Source organism: Blastomyces dermatitidis (genome assembly GCF_000003525.1).
Source record: "Blastomyces dermatitidis ER-3 genomic scaffold supercont1.8, whole genome shotgun sequence".
NCBI classification, from domain to species: domain Eukaryota; kingdom Fungi; phylum Ascomycota; class Eurotiomycetes; order Onygenales; family Ajellomycetaceae; genus Blastomyces; species Blastomyces dermatitidis.
The window spans coordinates 2,061,249-2,080,137 of NW_025544781.1; the positions used below are offsets into that span (position 1 = coordinate 2,061,249).

Sequence of the window (18,889 nt, forward strand, 5' to 3'; positions counted from 1 at the left end):
GTATCAAGAGAAAATAGGGATTTTATTCTTAAGATTATGAAGTTGGATCCGCGGGATAGACCAAGCAAGTGCTCAGGAGTTTTTAGGTGATGTGATGTGTGGTTTGGTACAGAATAAATTGGAACCCCGCTGTCTCAAATACCTATTCTGAGTGGATGGAAACAAGGTAGCGACATTATATTTTGCAGCGACTAAGAGAATGAACCCAAAATGAGTCCTTGTTGCTCGTGAATAAGAATCCTTAACCATTATTATATAACTTATCATAACTAACTATATCATATGTTAAGTCCGCCACAATAGCCTCAGCCTCAGCCTCAACCTCAACCTCAACTTCGACTCCAGGCATTGAAACTGGTTGTTCAGGTATTAGATCAATAAAGGGTCAATGCAAACGAAAGTGGACCACATCAATTATGAAGACATAGTTATGCATTTATACAGAGTCCTCAGAACCTTTTCAGCCGTGTATTATTAACTCAACCCGGTATCAGCCCTGAGCTTGCAGACGTCCGGCTTTGTTTTTCATCGCAGCCAGGCACCAGGGTTTGAGAGGCGTGTTTCCAACCCCAGAATCCTTCTGCCTCTCTCGCCTTGGCTATCGATACGCAGAAGGGAAACTAATAAAAACCGCACCCGTTCCCTTGACTTCAGAGGAAGAAAATAACCGAATGAATGGATAAATATCCCATTACTTAGGGTTGCTGATGTTCACGCGCTTCATTTTCTCATGCCCCTCTGTCCTTTGCGCTCTCGCATAATATCCCGGCCTGGAAACTCGTCATTTTCCATCTTGTTATATTGTAGCAGGATCGCGAAGGAGTTTGTACAGTACATTAGGAATATCTTAAATTATGCCGGAAGGTCCGTACTGCCTTCTATGTGGAGGTTTTATTCATTACCGATCCCCGACAGCACAATGGCAGACTGAGTTTCGTGCCGGTAAGTACATATCTGTATCCCTGCAAGAAATTTCTATCAGTATCACCAATCAATACGCAGGATCTCTGGACAGTAAATGTGCCCCTAGAGTAACCATCAATGCTAATACTCAAACTTAGTTCGCATTCCCGGCGGCGGCGAAGAAAGGACGCCATTTTTGACTGGCGTGGGTGGAGAGATCGCCTACACCATTCCGTTCTCAGCTCCTTCAGATCGAGATCAACGCTATAATGATAGAGAATACATGTTCTCTCCCCTGGATGCGTTCACACCTTTCCATTCCCCAACTTACCGTCCCGATATTGGATACGTATTTCATGACCAATGTTGGAACCTACTTAATGCTCTTAACTACCCGGACCCTGTCCCGGTTCACCGCCTCTACGACATCTTTCGGTCACTCCCCTTACGGTCTCTACATTGGGTGCAATGGGGTCATACCTATGGCGGCCTAGTGAAGACATATCCGATCTATTACCCGTGGGAGGAGGCTCGCCTCGCTGGCATGATCACGGGCTCTGTGACTAGACCGAAGCTGTCTCCGTACTACTACTGCAAACAGGATCCTTGGGATATCCCAGAGTTACGACAGATCTTGGCTGAAACTAAAGAGAGCCCTGCCCAGGAATTCAACAATGATGATCTGAGGATATCTTGTAGACCGCAACGGCATGCGGATTGTTTCTCGGAGTTGCCAGTGGAACTACGTGAGCAGATTCTGACGCAGCTGCTCGTCAAAGATGTTGCTAGCCTCAGGCTAGCTTCAAGGTCCTTCGCCTGCCTACCACTCTCGCAGTACTTTTGGTTTTCCCGGTTTCTGCCGGGCATGGACAGAGATTTTATCTTCGAGGCTACAAGACCGGACAGTGAATCTGCCGTGAACGCTAGATGCCGTGACTGGCGAACGTTATATGAGAAAACAGGCCAGATCTTGCTCGAAGGGGGAGCTTTGGCGAATCGGGTAAGAATTTGGAACTGCAATAGATCACTTGCAAGATTGTTAAAAATTCAGCCGTTAGATAAAATGCGTTTGGAGAAAGCAGACCAATACAATAATATCGTGTGGAAAGTTGCCGGGGCACGCTATAACCATATGTCATATGATTTGCTTTACGTACAGGCTGCTCGTTTACCACGCGAAATATCTCAGATCGCAGTGTCATTCATAACACTCAATGGTAAGCAGCATGTCTCAGGAATTCGACTATGTTCCCGCAAGGAGCCAGGTGTGGATATGGGCTACATCATCCCGGCGAGCGAAATTGTCCTGGACCTAGAAAACGAAGAGGGTGCTTCAGCAACGCTATCAGGATTTATAACTTCTATTAGTCCCGATGGGATACGTGCGCTGCAAGCTACCACTCTTGAAGGAAGGTTATCGAACTGGGCTGGGTGTCCGGACGCTACGCCGGTGACGCTGCGACTTTGTACCAACGACCGTATATCCCATCTGAAGTGTGCATTTGATGTAATCGCCGCCCCCCCCCCTCCCCCTCCTGAACCCCTTTCTTTGGTACTATTATTTCTCTTCCGTTGTAGTAACTTATGATCGTTCTAGGGGTTTAAACTCGTCGAGCTCTTCGTGCCAGACACAGAAGTCGGCTCGCATGAACGGCCACCACAAGTCCCCCTGCGGACAAATGCGATCTGGTACCCTAACGTCCCACCCGAAGATGTTTACCTGCATGAATCTACTTTTCCAGGCAAAGAAGTGCCGCAGTCCGAGTACCATCCACTCATCCACGTAATGTTCGGTGGTCCTGAGGGCTCATATCTAAAATACCTGACACGGATATCCGTTACGGTTTCAAGACAGGAGATTGTGGGGATAGATTTTGAGTATGGGGCAGAGGGTGCGCCGGTCGAGCGGCTACGGGCAGGTCGTAACCCCAAGGGTGCAGATGACTCGTTGAAGATATCTTTCACTATCGATGGGCCGGGTGGAGAACTTCTTACTGGTATACAAGCAAACGGGGACTTTGGGAAGAATATCACTTCAATAAAGGTAAGCCTCACATTACTTATGCTTCGCAAAATTTTTCTTTCTCTCGTCCATTGTTCTCCATTTTCTCGAACATCAAAGCTTACAAAGTTCAACAGGTCATAACAAATCACAACAGACAATTCACCTTCCAGCCAAATGCAATTCCCCAATTGAAGTTCCCACCAGGGCCACAGGTCCGCAAAAGGATGGGAAAAATTGAAATAACCCCAGGAACGACTATAATAGGGATATACGTTATGCACGTAAGTTTTTTTTCTTTTTCTTCTTCTTTTTTTCTCCTCCATTCCTCCTTTTGCAGGTGGTGGTCTACCATACCACTTTTCAACTATAGATGTGAACTTGTAATCTGCAACTGCACTGCGCTGTCGTGGGTAAATCAATTACTTCTACCATTGAACCAGCTAGCTAACGACCGACCCCTCTTTTTTCTTTCAATCCAACAGCATCATGTATTCAGCATGATAGCACTCGGGCCTATATCGAAAAGATTACCAGGGTATTGCGACAACGATCGTCTGGCGAAAGACGAATGCGAAATCAAATCATCATCATCACGAAGATCCAGCAGCTGGGCAGGCTAACAAGAGCTCTCTACTACTGTATAATTGGCGCAGCCCAAACAGGCGTCTGGAAATTCTACAGATTTTTCACGGCAATTCGAGGCATTTTTCCAGATATCCTTTTTCGTTTTGCTGGCTATCTATTTCCAAGTCACACTAGGTGCTTTTTTCCTTATGTGAGGAGCTGCATCATTCGCTGGCTTGTAGAACTCTTTGAAGATACATCATCGCGTCACGCTATATGTAGAAAGAGGACGGCAAATATTCTACGAGCGAGCCAAAGAAAAAGAAAAGAAAAGGACAGAACCGGCTCCCTGAAACAAAAGTCTCAAAAGCCTTAAGAATAGAGACACGATTCGTCCCGAAAACAAAAACACTCCCAGCACAAGAAAAATGCAAATGCAACTGCAACGCAACCCCTCCCCGACACCCCAGCCAGCCAACTCGACACTAAGCTAGACACACTCCAACGCCTCATGGACAGGTGGCTTCTCAATCAAAATCCGCATTCCGGGCCGAACCCCCCCGCCCCGCTCGACAACCCCCAAAACCCCAGCCTTGCGCCCGACAATATTCCCCTCCGCATCCCGCACGACAAATTTCTCCTTCAGCCCTTTCCGGAACCGGTCGATTTGCGCACACGGGTTCCGCAGCCCCGTCACCGTCACCGTCACCGTCACCGTCGCCGCGGCCGCCGCATTCGTTACCATCGACATGGACGTTGACATCGCCGACGAACCGCAACTTCGTCCCCCTCCCTAGCGCCAACAGATCAATACCCTTAGTCGTAATATTCTCCCCCATATCGCCCGGTAGGAGCGGACCATTAGCACCAGCACCAGCGTCCTCCTCCCCGCACCGCCTACCGGCGCCAGGATCTCTGCGTGGAGCAGGTGCACCTGGCGGAGATTTGGCGGCGGGGGTCTAATGTGTAGGCGCGAGCGGTGCTGGACGGTGGCGCGGCGTGGGCGTCACCTTGCATGCCCAGGTTGGGGAGGAGGGTTATGCTTGGGACGCTGGGTTTGGAGAAGGAGTGGGAGGCGGAGGCGTGGACGCTTAGGACGGACATGGTTTGGTGGTTTGGTGGTTCGATTTGATTTGATATAGATATAGAGATGGATCGATAGGGAAAGTAACTATGATGAGTTCTTTTTGTGTCGACGACGCCAAGTGAGTGTAGATTCTATAGATGGACAAACTGGACTGGATACTGACTGCAATGCGTGTAGTGTAGGCTTGTAAGGGACATGGTTGCCTAACAAGTCGTATCCAGCGGTACATTTCCGGGGTGAGTTGGCATATGCTGGATGACAATTATTTTCGATTAGTGGTAGGGTAGGGGTGAGTGACAGCCAGGAGGGAGACTTTTACATCTCTCTCAACTGAAGTTTAGTTATATTCTGTGTACAATAATTTATTTTATTGCATTGTGGAAAGTATTAAATATCAGTAATAGCATGAATCAAACAAAGATTCTTAAATTCTAATGGAGTCTTCCTGGACCGTCCGAGATTCATAACCGCTGAATGAGAGAGATAATAATGATGCTCTCTACTTGAGAGAGAATATAGCGCAAATAACTTTGAACTGATGAGTGTGAATATAAAATAAGCAGATACACATCAAGTTGTATACAGTTGCATTTAGTAAATACTTGTTGCTGAATAATAATAGAATATGTACAAGCTTTAGATGTTTTCACCTGATATCAATAGTTAAATGTTTTGATGTGGTATGATATATGGTATAGTTAACATTTCATTAATACGGCATAAAAGAGAAAAAATAATATAAAAAATAATATAAAAAATAATATAAAAAAATATTGATCGGTGTCAAAATATAAAGAGAAATGAAAAGGAAAGAGGAGTGTGGAGGAAGAAGGAATAGCAAAAGAAGAAAGTTGAAATGAATTGAAAGAGAAACAAAAAAGTAAAGGGCTAATGCTAGCTTCAAAAGTAGGAAGAAAGAAAGAAAAGGAGAGAAGATGAGAAAATCAAGGGTAAAAGAGTAAAAAGAGAGCAAAACAAAAGAAAATCCAAGCAAAGAAAGACGTCAGGAAGAAAGGAACGCCTTCAAACCCATGATTGAGACATTGATGAAAACTATAAAACTGGGACCAAAACCCGAACCCCAACCTAGACCCCCAGAAATCGGATGGACAGTGGATAAGACACAAAGGAAATGAAATATGATGTGTAGTGTAGTGTAGCGAAGTGTGATAGTAGGAGAGGGCATCCAGCGAACCGAGAACAAATGGCGGTTTGAGATAGAGCAAGGAGAAGGCAGGCCAGGGAGATGGGGAGAAGTTAGATGAATGTTTAGTGTATCCGACGACGAGAAACTTTATGGCCAGACACGAATGGACTCACTCCAGTCGCCTATTGTTAGAAAATTCATAAAGGAAAAAAAAGGCATGTATATGGCGTCGGGATGGATACGGTGGGATGTGACTATCTTTCATTTTTTTTTATTTTTTATTTTTATTTTTTTGGATGTGTGAGGGTTCGGGGTCGACATTGGAAGAGATATAGAGGTGGTTTTGGATTCCATAAGGAAAGCAACCATAAACGAGGATTCATTCGTTAGAAAAAAAGGACGCCTTTGTCGTGGCGTTGTAATAACTTTTCATCGTTCCGATCGTGGGTAGGAAAATTGAGCAAAATAAAGCGTAGCATAGGCATCATCACCCCACGACTCCAAAAGGTTATCGCCCCTGGCTTGATCGATCTGGGTTTGGTTGCCCCGTCTGCCCCTGAGTGGGATTCACCCACTCCACATTGCCATTCGGTGTTGTAACAGGCACCTTCGATTCATCAGCGGATGCATCGTTGCCGTTGGTGCCGTTTCCACTATTACTGATTCGTCCATTAGGAAAGAGGTTATTAATCTCCGTTGCGATAGCCTGGGCCATATAACCGCGCAGCTCTCTTTCTTCCCGTTCGTCCTCTTTTATCAGTCGTCGACGCTCCTCTTTGGAAAGGTTCTCGCGGCGCATCCGGCGGATTTCAAGAATGACCCAGAGCAGGACCTCCTCTGGGGCGCGGGTGCGGGACATGCCATGTTTTGCTGGGTTGCGAACATACCGTCGTGTGACGTCTGTTGCGCCGTCGATGGAGAATGCGACGCAGTATGCCATTTTGCGGTTCCACCCTAATGAATCTAAATTAGAATCCCCTCTGCTGGGAAAACTAGACCAATGGGTATACACAAATATTCATAAATAAAACGTACCTTCAGCGTAAAGCCGGGGATTATCCCAGGCCTCCTCACAAGCATCAACATGGACCCATCGCTTCTGATGTTCAGAGTACACTTCGGTCCAGACATAATCCTCAGAATTCCACACCCATCTAACGCGGCCACCTACAGCGCGACACAACATTGAAAAGCAATTTGCCCATTCACCCACCCGTCCTCGTCGTGTCTGGAGCAGGGCCCAGACGTCCGAATAGCGGGGAAACCGCTCGTTTGCGCCGCATGTTGCATCCGAACATCGGTACAATTCGACTCGGGTTGCGCCACGGGCAGTTTCGTCTGGGGTAGGCGGGGTCATTCCATGGGCGATGGTCGGGCTGTAACAGGCGGAGCAGGGAGGGTTATTGACGAATTGGAAGAAAGACCGTTTGAACCATCTAGATATTTATAAGTTAGCCAAGGTACATGAAAGCAGATAAAAGCAGATACTGAAAAAAAAATAAAATAATAATAATAAAAATAAAACAAGAACCATACCTCAGCAGAGATTTGATGACACAATCTTGATAACCCCACTGTGGTTTCACGTTTTCACCCATACTGGCAGCCTCAGCCTGGAGAATCTGGCACTCCTCGTCTGCTTCTGAATATATCCTGTCTAGCGGGATTACGGCCAGGGCTTCGTCCAGCAGGCCGGGGTTTTCGTATTTGGTAGGGGTGACGGACAAGACATGGAGAAGGTTGCTAAATTTGAAGGAGACCGGGTCTTGGGGAGGGGCGGGGACGAGCGGGAGGCTTCGAAGGGAATATGATGGTGGATGTGGATGTTGTTGTGGATGTTGTGAAGAAGATCGATGACTGGATGACTGAAGACGAGAGGCAGGGGGAGAATGGGGAGTGGCAGGAGTAGGCGAAGGAGAAGGAGAAGCGGTTCTAGAGCGGGATCGCTCCTGCAGCGAGTTCAGGCGGCGCGTCCGTAGCAAGTCCTCGAATTGCTGTGTGAGTTGAGAGGCATCGTAGGCGGAGGTTGTGGAGGGAGGAGAGGAGCGAAGAGAAGAGCGAGACGAGCGGGAAGGAAGACGGGCTCCAGAGCGATGAGGGGGACGATCCGCCATGGCGAGACAGCAGGCTGGCAGTCAGTCGCAGTGACTGTCAGCACCACCAGTAGAGGGAGGCGGGCGAGGTGTCTCCCGAATTACACGATGCCAGGGAATAGATATATGGATGCAAAAGGGTCGGTCAGTTTGAAGATGGGTCGTCGGTGGATATAGGTGGTTCTCGTGGAAGAGGGAGAGACGAAGGAAGTGGTCAATGCGATTGAAGGTGGATAACGAGGTCGGTCAGACGATGGATGGATGGCGTGTGAGAGTGAGAATGAGAGGGAGTTGGGTGTTCCAAGATGCAATCGCTGGGGATGGTGGTGGGAGTGGGATGGAATAATAATGGATGGATTGGTTGGATTTGGCTGCTAAGGAGACAGACAGCAGCAACCAGGATAGCACAGCCGAGTTGTCGTCTTGGCGGAGGCAGGTCGCTGGACGAGAAAAGCGGCACAACACGGGACAGAGAAGAGGTATCGAATATATAGGTGTAAACAGGTATGGGGTAGAGAGAAATAAGAAGAGAAGATGGAAGATGAGGATGGAGATAGAGGAGAGATGTGAAGGAGAAGAGAATCGGAGAGAAGAAAAAGAAGAGGAGGGAGACAACGACGACGACGACGACGACGACGACGAGGATGAGGATGAGGAGGAGGAGGAGGAGGAGAAAGCGAAAGAAGAAGAAGAAAGGGAGGAGGAGGAGGTGAGGATGATGCAGACAGACAGACAAGACAGAAACACTGTATTGCGATTACAGTTGTTATTACAGACCCTTAACGCGTATGCCTGGCGTCGACCGGTGGTGGGTGTGGTGTGGCACGCCTCATACAATCCAATTACAGTACATATAGTATAATAATACACCACATGACCTATGCCAGCAGCAACTACGGACCGTAAAGACGAACAACCTAGCTTAAGGTTCAAAAGCATCCCAAATAATAATAGTATGTCAAGCTCCTGTCCTGTCCGAGATACAGCAACAGCACACCAACTGGTACCTACGCACAACATTCAACACCTGGTAAGGTAAGGAGAGGCGTATTGAGCAGCGTATTGCCCCGTACGGGCGTCGTAATTGGCGCGGGCAGTGACGAATCTGCCACTCTACGCTAGTTACTTCGGGCCTAGCCCTTCCCTCCTGCTGGTCGGCTTGGCACGAATTGGCAGCAAAAGGCTTGGCAGGCGTCGTCAGCTTTCGCTGTGATTTTTCAATTTTTTCAATTTTTGTTTTTTAATTTTTTTAAAGACTGGTTGTAGATTAGGTGGATAAGCGAGCGTCGCCTGCTCTGATTGGCCAGGTTGACCCTGACTGCGCGGCTAGCATCCAACTAACTACTCCGTACTCTGTTCGCAGAGTAGAGATCCTGATACTGCCACTTTCTGCCTACTTACGCTGCGTATGTACGCTGTAAATATATCTATGAAGAGTTTGGAGGATATCTCCCTATTTCGTATAAAGGCTCACTTCTCGCGCTGTTTCTACGTTGGGCACATATCCTCATCCCTCTGGTGGTTGGTGGACTTGGTAGGGTAGCGGACCTATACCAATACCTACCTACCTACCCTACCCACGCATACACGTACGTCACGTACCAACCTTGGTCTAGATATATCGCGCCCGCGCATACGACAACTTTCTTGCCACCTACCGCATTTCATTTCTCCGGTATCCTATCGTCTGTCTAATATCCGTCTAAGTAAATCCCTAAGTACGTATTCCTGAGCGACGTGCTCTCCCTTCATCTCTCTTCAGGAACCTCAAAAAATGAAGAGAGCCAAACAAGAATTAAAGAATTAAAAAAAAATATAAAATATAAAATATTAAAAAAAAAAAAAAAAAAAAAAAAAAAAAAAAAAAAAAGAGTCTCGATCCACCCCGAAACCTGGGTCACAAAGAAGGCCTTATCCCAGAACTCCTCTCAGAGCAGTTCTTGCTAGGTTCCTTTGAAAGGAAGCAGCACAGGCCAGGCCAGGGGTAGAAAAAGGACGGCAACATAGTCTTCCTAGGAGAATGGAGGAATTGAATGAAGCCGTCCTCAGCCCGGCTACTACGGCAATAGCCAGCAGCAGTCGATTGGCTCGGGTTGGATGAGACAGTGACATTGATATTCTTACGTTTTGTACTGCCTGTCTGTCCTACCCACGGGACATGTACAGCATATATGTATGTCTGTCCGTCCACGGATGTGGAATCAGAGACACACAGATTGTATCTACTTAGGTATGCTTCCCTGATGGCTATGTATGTATATGTTTAAATCTGTACATGTGTACGGAGCATTTACAGTATATGTGAATATATCATGCATTGTTACTAGTTGGGCAGGTGATTTGTTCTTGATCCTCTGTGATGTATTTCCATCCAAAAAGGTCGAAACTATATTAGTTACTCCGTACATGTATGGATATTACCTGGCTAGAACACACCAGCCACATATTCTCAGCCACAACTCAATTGAACCAGCCTCACGCTAACCATCTCTCAAACCAAAAACCAATCAACAGCCGCCATGGATATTCTTTAAACGAAGATTCCTTCCCTCATTATTACTATTTTTCATCGGGTTTCAGTCCGGTCCAGCCCCTCAGCCCCCGTCGATCCCTTCTCACTCTATTCACGCTTTTTTTCTCTTTTTCTCATCTTCTTATCTTCTCAACATAACCACGCTAAAACCCGCCTAGACTCATCATTTCACACGCCGGTATACTCTTCACAGATTGACCTACAGCAAACTCTTGCTAAGAAAGGAAAAAGAAGGAATTATACTGTAATAAATTTTAGCTATTAATAATGAACAATTTTACTTAATCAAACAAAGGCTAACTAACTATATTAATTATCAATAATATTATGAAGTACTTCTTATAAGTTATACATAAACACATATTCTGTGGCGGGCTGCGTCTGATCATTATATAGCCTATTTTATTACACTTCATAGATTTCACTGAAAGCTCTGATTCTCAGTCATTCTCAATCACTGATTCTCAGCTGAAAAACTCATGAAATTTCTATTCTTTCACTCTGAAGCTTCACTGTGTACACACTGTGTATATGTATAAATATTCACTCTGATTACTGATTCTCATACTTTCTCTTTCTTTTTCTTCTTTAATGTTTTTCACTTTATTATATAAGATCTATAAATATTATACTGATCTATTCAGTGTAAATCTCTTACACTTGAAAAATATTCATCATTTTCTTATTAAAAATAATTATTCATTGAGAAGATATCTGAATGTGTAATAATATATAAGAAATAGAGAAATAATTGAACAGTTAAGCAGACACTGAGTTCTCAGATAAAAGCTTACTTACTAATTACTCTGACTCTGTAACAAGATTTTATAAAGAGAATAAGATTTTATAAAGAGAATATCAGTGAAAGATCTGAGAGTTCTGACACAGATATATAAGATATTCATACAATTACACTTCTTTCAATTTCACAGTTATTATATATTTAATAAATGATACAACTGTATCTACTGATAATATGAGAGAACTCTCAAATGTAAGTATAAATACAGTATCACAGTGACTCTAAGTAATGTTGAAATTATAACAGTAATAGATAGCTGATATACATGTAACTTAATAATATTAATATAAAGAGATTTAATAATTATCTCAATAAGAAACCTCTGTACAGACAATTTCAACACTGATAGAACTAAATATAAACATAATATAAACACTGAAGAAATACTTAGATACTCTTATATATTTCAATACTTCTAATCTCACTCTCTACTCATTATAAAGATTGAAAATGCTTATGAAACTAAGTATAGATAAAGATATCATCAGTTTACTAATCAATCAAGATTAATATATTAATAAATAATTGAAGAATCATGTAAAACAGAAGTTTCATTCATAAATAAAAGCATGTAAATCAGTGTTATATATATCTGATAATATTATCAAATATCTTAATATTCTGTTCTGAGACACTGCTATATAATAGAAGATATTAGATTAATTACAGAGTGTCTAACAGAGAAATACTTCTCTTATAACATTTATCTCTGATTTTGATATCAAGATTCTAGAAGTAGATAATCAATCTTAAGAGAATAAAATAAAGATTAATATATTTAAGAAGATACTAACTTTTGAACTTCTACAGACTTTTATAAGTGTAGACAAAGATCAGACTTATAAAGACTTCTGTATATAACTCTGAATATTGAATGACTGTCTTATCAAGCTCAAAAGTATACAGAACAGTGATAGAAGATATTATATTTCAGTTACTTATAGATCTATACTAAAGAATAATAAAAATGATACAGATGCTATAAACTGAGTAGACTTGAATATCTATATATAAGTAAGAGTCTCTGCTATCTGAATAGACTTCTGAGTTTCTGAAATCACTTCTGAAGATGTCACTGACTGATGTCAATGTGAGATATATATCAATTGTAATTAATTAGAATATATTATCTTCAACTATTAATCAGTCTATATATCTTCTCACTTAAGAGAAAGATCAGTATCTTCTCACTTAAAGAATGAATTAACATCTATTCATGTCAATTACATTGCATTTGTAAGAGGCCTACACTGAATAGATCAGTATTATATATAGATCTTATATAACAAAGTGAAAAACATTAAAGAAGAAAAAGAAAGAGAAAGTATGAGAATTAATAATCAGAGTAAATATTTATACACATACACAGTATATACACAGTGAAGCTTCAAGACAGAAGAATAGAAATTCTGTGAGTTTTTCAGCTGAGAATCAGTGATTGAGAATATGTCACGCTCCCGGCCGCGCCAAGGCCCTGTTGCGGTTCCACACGGCTCATCGCTTCCATGCGGATGATTTCATTCATCCCGCATCTCATCTGAACCGGTTTCCAACCACTCTATGACATTATTCGGATATATCATAGGAAGATCCGATTGATGGGTATGAGAACCCTGCTTCTATATGAGGTCAGCAGATTACTCTTTCTTGGCAATGAGACACTGCTGAGATATCACTCTAGCTATTCTTACTTATGAAATGAGAGAAGAGTATTCACTCATTATCTATATAGAATAGCTAGATACTGACTTCTTATCAAAGAAGTCAGTGATTTGTTTTTCTTCTACTGAAATATATATGAGAGTTACTGTGTGTCTTATACAATCTTCTTAGTATACTAAGTATTATATCTGTGATATCCTCACAATAATCTTGTAGTCTATGAGCTCACTATTTAAGCAAGATAGTCAAGCTCACTTATATAGCTTCTTAAACAACTACTTCTACATGATACTGCTGACTAGTCACTGCTTCAGTTCTGTTATATTACAATTCAAATCACTCAATCTGATTACATGTTTAAATCAGTCAAGCTCTAACAGACTGATATGATCTCATACACCTGCACTGAGACTGATCTGATCTCACTCTCTGAGAAAAACACTACATCATTTCCTAGAGTGTGTACATCTCTACTCTGGCAGAAATCTGAGATTTCTGAACTCACTGCATATTTTAATATAAGCTCTTTAACTGCTCTGCTACTGCTGCAGCCTCTACACACCTACATCTATTATGAAGATAGAGAGATTAAGATCAGAGATTTATTGAGATATAAGAGAAACATCTTGTCTGAATTTCACAGCTTTATCTGTATTCTTGAATGAAAATTCCACCTTAACCTGAGCCAGTATAATACTCATGAGATATAAGTAATATATGCTATCAACCTTCTTGAAGGCATCTCTGCAACTACTTGAATTATCAAGAAGAGAGAGCTTGAGTGTATTAATACTGTCATGACTTGAGAAGAATTTAAGAACTTTCTACTAAATCAAATTGAAGATCACTGTAACTGCAGCTTCACAGTGATACAGTGATTCAACTTATTACATTAATAAGATGATGAAAATCCTTCTGATTTCAATACAAGATTTGAAGAATATTGAGAGAAACTGACTGATGATTTGAATCAATTAAAAACACAGCTTTATCTCATGAAGCTGACTCACAAGGTATGAACAATGATATCATAATATCAGAGTTCATTAATCAATCACACTGAGCTTGTTAACCTGGCTTCTCAAATCTATTTGAATAATCAATTCTCTGAGAAAAAGGCTAATAAGACCTCTTCTAAGTAATCAATAACAGAATCTAAATAATATCATGATGACTTCAGTGTGAAGAAAGTAAAGAAGAATTCTAAGTATTCTGATTCTTCACTCACTGTGAAGAAATATTAAAAAAGATTTGACAAAGATCTCTGTTTCAACTGTGAAGCTGATGATCATTATATCAGTGATTGTAAGAAACTGAAGAAGAGAAGAAACTGAGAAGACATCTTCTTGAAGTTAACTTCTCTTCTGACAAATATATTCACAGAAGATAAAGAAGAGAAAGAAAAGAATTGATAATTCTCATATCTCTGAGTTTATGTTATGATTACAATGCATACTCTGAATGAGAAGATATCAGTGAGATACCTACTCAACTCTGAGATGAATATTAACTTCATATTCTATTCCCTTTCTTTGATGAAGAGTTGAAAGAAGATAGACTTATCAGATCATATAAAATTTACAGATGAAATGAAATATCACTGTTTTAATATAATTTAAGCAAAGTGTGTGATCACAGACTCAGAAGAAATCTTCAAGAAAAGCAGTCTGCTTCTTCATGCAGTCAACATCATAGATGAGAATGTTATTCTAGGTCTTCTGTGATTGAGAGAAAACAATTCTCTCATTGACTGAGTCACTCAGATATGACAGTACTGTCTCACTGATGAAGAGATGATGATAGAGAAATCTGAAGAGTTTCATCAGAAGAATCTTGAGAAAAAGATTGAGTTAATATACTGTGTAGCAGGTGATTGAGACTTGAGAACAGATGAAGAAGTCATCATTCTTACTGCAAGATTAGCAGCAGTATCTGTCATTGAAGACAGATGTACATGATGTCTCTTTACAGATTTTAAGAATGTCTTTTTAGAAAGAAAAGCAGTGAAGTTTCCTAATATCAAGATATGATATAAGATTTGTCTTGAAGACAGTGCAACAGCACTGTACAGGCCTCTTTACAACTTGTCTGTAAAGGAGTTGAATGTTCTGTGCAAATATCTTGAAGAAGTACAATCAAAGAACTGAATATATTTATCAAAGAGTTCAGCAGAGACATCTATACTCTTTGTGTTCAAGAAGAATGATAGACTATGTCTATGTATAGACTACAGAGGTCTCAATAAGATGACAGTTAAGAATTACTATTCACTATCATTGATTAATGAGATGATCAATTGATTATCTGAAGCAAAGATATTCTCAAAGATTGATATATAAGATGTCTATCATAGAATCAGAGTTAATGAAGACAATGTTTGAAAAACAGCCTTTTATATCAAGTACAGCAATTTTGAATATCTTGTTTTGTCTTTTGATCTCTGTAACACTTCAGCCATCTTTCAGACCTATATAAATAAGGTACTGTGAGGCCTTGTTAATGTCTTCTGTATAGTATACTTAAACAACATTCTAATCTTCTCAAAAATGAAGAAAGAATATGATACTCATGTTTGAGAAGTGTTGAGTTGCTTTATTATTATTATTATTATTCTTCAATTATAGATGTATGCAGTCAGAGACTATGACATCTACCTGAGAACTTTAGTTCTCAGGGTTTTTTCTATGTCTGTAAAGTTAACTATTGTACATTCATCAATTTCAGATATGCAAAATCAGAAAATTCCAGCCCAGAATACAAAAACTGTTTACAAATTGCAGTGTTTTAACATCTTTTGATACTTTGTAATCATTTGACAATATCATGACAAAAGAAAAGAGAGAAAGAACACAGTCTCAAAGATAGACACATTAAATAGATAGATAGAAAGAAATTGAAAGGAAAAGATACAGAAAAAGAAAAAGTAAAGAGAGACTATAACAAAACAAATTCTTAAAAGAGAGTGTATAGCTGTTTTAACAGACTATATCTGATTGATTTCCTCCTCTTCATATTCAGATAATTCTGAATTTAGCCATTTTCTTGTAGCTGCTTGAGTTTCTGATAGAAAGTCTATTAAGTATTTAATTCCTGTCTCAGTTGAGAATAAGAATCTCATATTTAATTGATTTAGATCATACTTCTCTTTCAATCTAGCTCTGAGACTATTGTATAATGCACAGTGCATTATAATATGCTCAGGATTCTCATTTGTATTGCAGAATGAGCATTCTATTGAGTCAAATCTATCATCAAATCTTTGTATATAAGATTTGAAATAGCCATGTCCTAGTTTCAGCTGTATTATAGATGAGAATATTTTCTTTTTACATTTAATTGAACAAGATTTCCACTTGGGTTTTGTTTCAAATCTTGAATAATGTATACTCTTCTTTTGTTTCTGCCAGCTTTCATTCCACTTGTCTAAACAAGATTCTTTTATTTTTCTCTTTATAAAAGACCAGGACACAATTTTTTGAATAGATCTGCTTAATTCTGCACCCTTTTTTGCAGCTGAATCAGCCAATTCATTGCCATGAATATTCATATGAGCAGGAACCCAGTGCAGATGAATTCTCAGCTTTGATGTTCTTCTCTCTTGAATTTTTAAAACAGAGTTTAAGATCAGTTCAAGATTCATTTGACCATTATGAATCTGACTATTTCTAAGTCTTTTTAAAGCAGCTTGACTATCAGAGAATATCCATGCCTCTTTCAAACAATTTCCTCTTTTATGAGATTTTATTTCAATGAGTTTGAAAGCTTTCACTATTGCAAATAGTTCAGCATCAAAGACTTCACATTCAGAGCCTAGATTCCAGAAATCTGAGATAAAATTAATATTATCTTCAGTATAAGCAATGCCTGCGCCCAATCTGTTCAAGTTCTCATTTTTTGAGCCATCTGAATAAATCAGAATAGAGTCTTTTATATTGATTGTAGAAATTCTCTTCAAATGCTGTTCATATTCTTTCTCTTTTGATAGTTCACTTATTTGTAAGTCTATAAGAGATTCAAGCTTTTTTCTCCAGGGAGATAACTTCTCATGATCAACTTTTTCAACATTTAAAGAAGAAAATTGATTTTTAATCAGAGAGCATAGTCTGTACAGTTGAGAAGGCATTTTCTTTGAAGAATTATTTTCATTTCAATCAAGAAATCTATTCCAATCCAGTTCATTTCCAGAGTTAATTGGTGGAAATGAAGAAGAGACTCTTTCTCTGATTATATGATTTGAGCTCATCTTTACAACTCTCAGAGCATAGTTCATACAGGCCTTTTCAAATCTAATAGTAGGAGGAGGAATTGAAGCTTCAATTTCCATTGCTTTAATAGGAGATGATTTAAATGCTCCCAGAATTCTTCTCAAGGCTCTGTTTTGCAGACTTTGAAAGAGTTCAGTGAAATTCCCTTGATTATTCCACCAAACTTGAACTCCATAATCAGCTACTGATGTAATACAGGCTATATATAACTGTCTCATAGCCTGGAAGGATAGACCTCTCTCTGTATTTGATAGTCTGATTATGTTGTTCAATAGTCTTTCTACCTTGACAGTTCTTTGTTGAATGTGATATTTAAAATTCAACTTGGAGTTTAACCATACTCCTAACCATTTGACATTTACACTGGGTTTAATCTCTCTATTTAAAAGAGTTAGAGATAGTTCTTTCTCATTGAATCTAGGAAAGAAATGAATTAACTCAGTTTTATCCATATCAAATTGAATTTGATTGATATCTGCTCTAACAAAGATTTCCTTTGCAGCTTCTTCAATTACTTTCAAATTCTCTTTGATAGTTTTTGAGCTGTAGACTAGACCAATATCATCCACATAACTCGGAGATCGCACTATTCTCATATTTCTATTTTTGAATAGATATGCAGTGTATATTGCAAATAAAATGGGTGAGATTGGAGACCCCTGTGGTACTCCTATTTTTATCTCAGTCTTGTCTTGTTTCATTCCATCAAAGAAGAGTTGTATAATTCTTTTAGACATAAAACAGTTAACCCATTTTATTAGGGAAAGTGGCAGTTTTAATATCTTCAATGTCTGAATTAACTTTGACTTTGAAACATGATCAAACGCTCCTTTTATATCAATAAAAACTGCAGTTGAGACCAGACCCTCATGCTTTGCTATTTGAATATCATGAACAACTGAGAGAACAGTGTCAATTGCAGAACACTGTTTTCTACCTCCCATTTGTTCACTGAATAAAAGAGAATCATCTATAGAGCTTATAAAAGATAGTCGAGTAGCTATTATCTTTTCTAAAACCTTTCCTAAACAGTTCAATAGAGATATTACTCTATATGACTTAGGAATTGAAGTTTTTCTATTAGGTTTTGCAAGAATCACTTCAGTGGCTTCTCTCCAGCATTCAGGATGATATCCATTTTTCAAGAGATTGAAAAAGAGCTCAAAATATTCATTCTTTAAGTAGGAATATGTATTTTGAATAATCAAGTGATTAATTGAATCTGGACCTGCAGCAGTTTTAACAGAACTTGAGAAGATAGCTGACTCTAATTCATCTTGTGTAAGATCAGGCCATTCCCAGTCATTTTCATCAATGTAGTTGAGAAGTGATATATTCTCTTCCTCTGAATCTGAATCTGAATCTGGTGAGTTCTGAAAGAGAATTCTCATGAAAGCTTGACATTTTTCCTCAAAAGAGTTTGCTGTATATGATTCATTCTGAAACTCATATTCTAGAGCTGGAAGTTTTGCTACACTTCTTGTTTTAGTATAGTTAAAAGCTTTAAAAACTTCCTTCCCTTGTGCTTCTTCAAGAAATTTATTCCAGCAGTCTGTTTTAGCTCTTTTAATATCTGAAAAATATTCATTTCTGACAGTTTTGAACTCTTCATCAGATATTACATCATTCTTCCAATCTCTTCTAGCAGTAGCTAATTCTTTTCTTTTAGATGAGATATTCTCATTCCACCAAGGTTTTGAATACTCAGAAGATTTTCTTTTTGAAATATTATCTCTAACACTTGTTAGAATGATAGATGTAATAAGCTTCACTCTATTCTCAAGCATTTCATTTGAGATATCTTGACCAGAATTCCAATATAGCTCAT

The 18,889-nt window shown here is 39.9% G+C and overlaps 5 protein-coding genes across 5 annotated transcripts; 3 read left to right on the top strand and 2 right to left on the bottom strand.

Annotated features, from left to right (window-relative positions):
• The first annotated feature begins 197 nt into the window (after window positions 1-197).
• On the top strand, window positions 198-5,005 carry BDCG_07377 (uncharacterized protein). The gene is made up of 6 exons (XM_045423170.1): window positions 198-942; window positions 1,062-2,410; window positions 2,501-2,947; window positions 3,043-3,189; window positions 3,391-4,677; window positions 4,737-5,005. The coding sequence occupies exons 1-5, from the start codon at window positions 855-857 to the stop codon at window positions 3,526-3,528; spliced, it is 2,169 nt and encodes a 722-aa protein (XP_045278624.1). The 5' UTR covers window positions 198-854; the 3' UTR covers window positions 3,529-4,677; window positions 4,737-5,005.
• BDCG_07378 (MOSC protein) lies at window positions 3,663-4,761 on the bottom strand. The gene is made up of 3 exons (XM_045423171.1): window positions 4,723-4,761; window positions 4,407-4,655; window positions 3,663-4,369 (listed from the first exon to the last, which is right to left on the bottom strand). Exons 2-3 carry the CDS (start codon window positions 4,574-4,576, stop codon window positions 4,000-4,002), a joined length of 540 nt encoding a protein of 179 aa, XP_045278625.1. The 5' UTR covers window positions 4,577-4,655; window positions 4,723-4,761; the 3' UTR covers window positions 3,663-3,999.
• Window positions 4,865-8,487, bottom strand: BDCG_07379 (peptide-N4-(N-acetyl-beta-glucosaminyl)asparagine amidase). Its single transcript, XM_045423172.1, has 3 exons — window positions 7,243-8,487; window positions 6,742-7,142; window positions 4,865-6,660 (listed from the first exon to the last, which is right to left on the bottom strand). The coding sequence occupies exons 1-3, from the start codon at window positions 7,818-7,820 to the stop codon at window positions 6,215-6,217; spliced, it is 1,425 nt and encodes a 474-aa protein (XP_045278626.1). The 5' UTR covers window positions 7,821-8,487; the 3' UTR covers window positions 4,865-6,214.
• Window positions 8,152-8,661, top strand: BDCG_07380 (uncharacterized protein; the record flags this gene model as incomplete). The annotated part of the gene is made up of 1 exon (XM_045423173.1): window positions 8,152-8,661. One exon carries the CDS (start codon window positions 8,152-8,154, stop codon window positions 8,659-8,661), a length of 510 nt encoding a protein of 169 aa, XP_045278627.1.
• Window positions 8,662-9,180: 519 nt separating this feature from the next.
• BDCG_17506 (uncharacterized protein) lies at window positions 9,181-10,922 on the top strand. Its single transcript, XM_045426618.1, has one exon. It carries the CDS (start codon window positions 10,210-10,212, stop codon window positions 10,468-10,470), a length of 261 nt encoding a protein of 86 aa, XP_045282099.1. The 5' UTR covers window positions 9,181-10,209; the 3' UTR covers window positions 10,471-10,922.
• The last annotated feature ends 7,967 nt before the right edge of the window (window positions 10,923-18,889 follow it).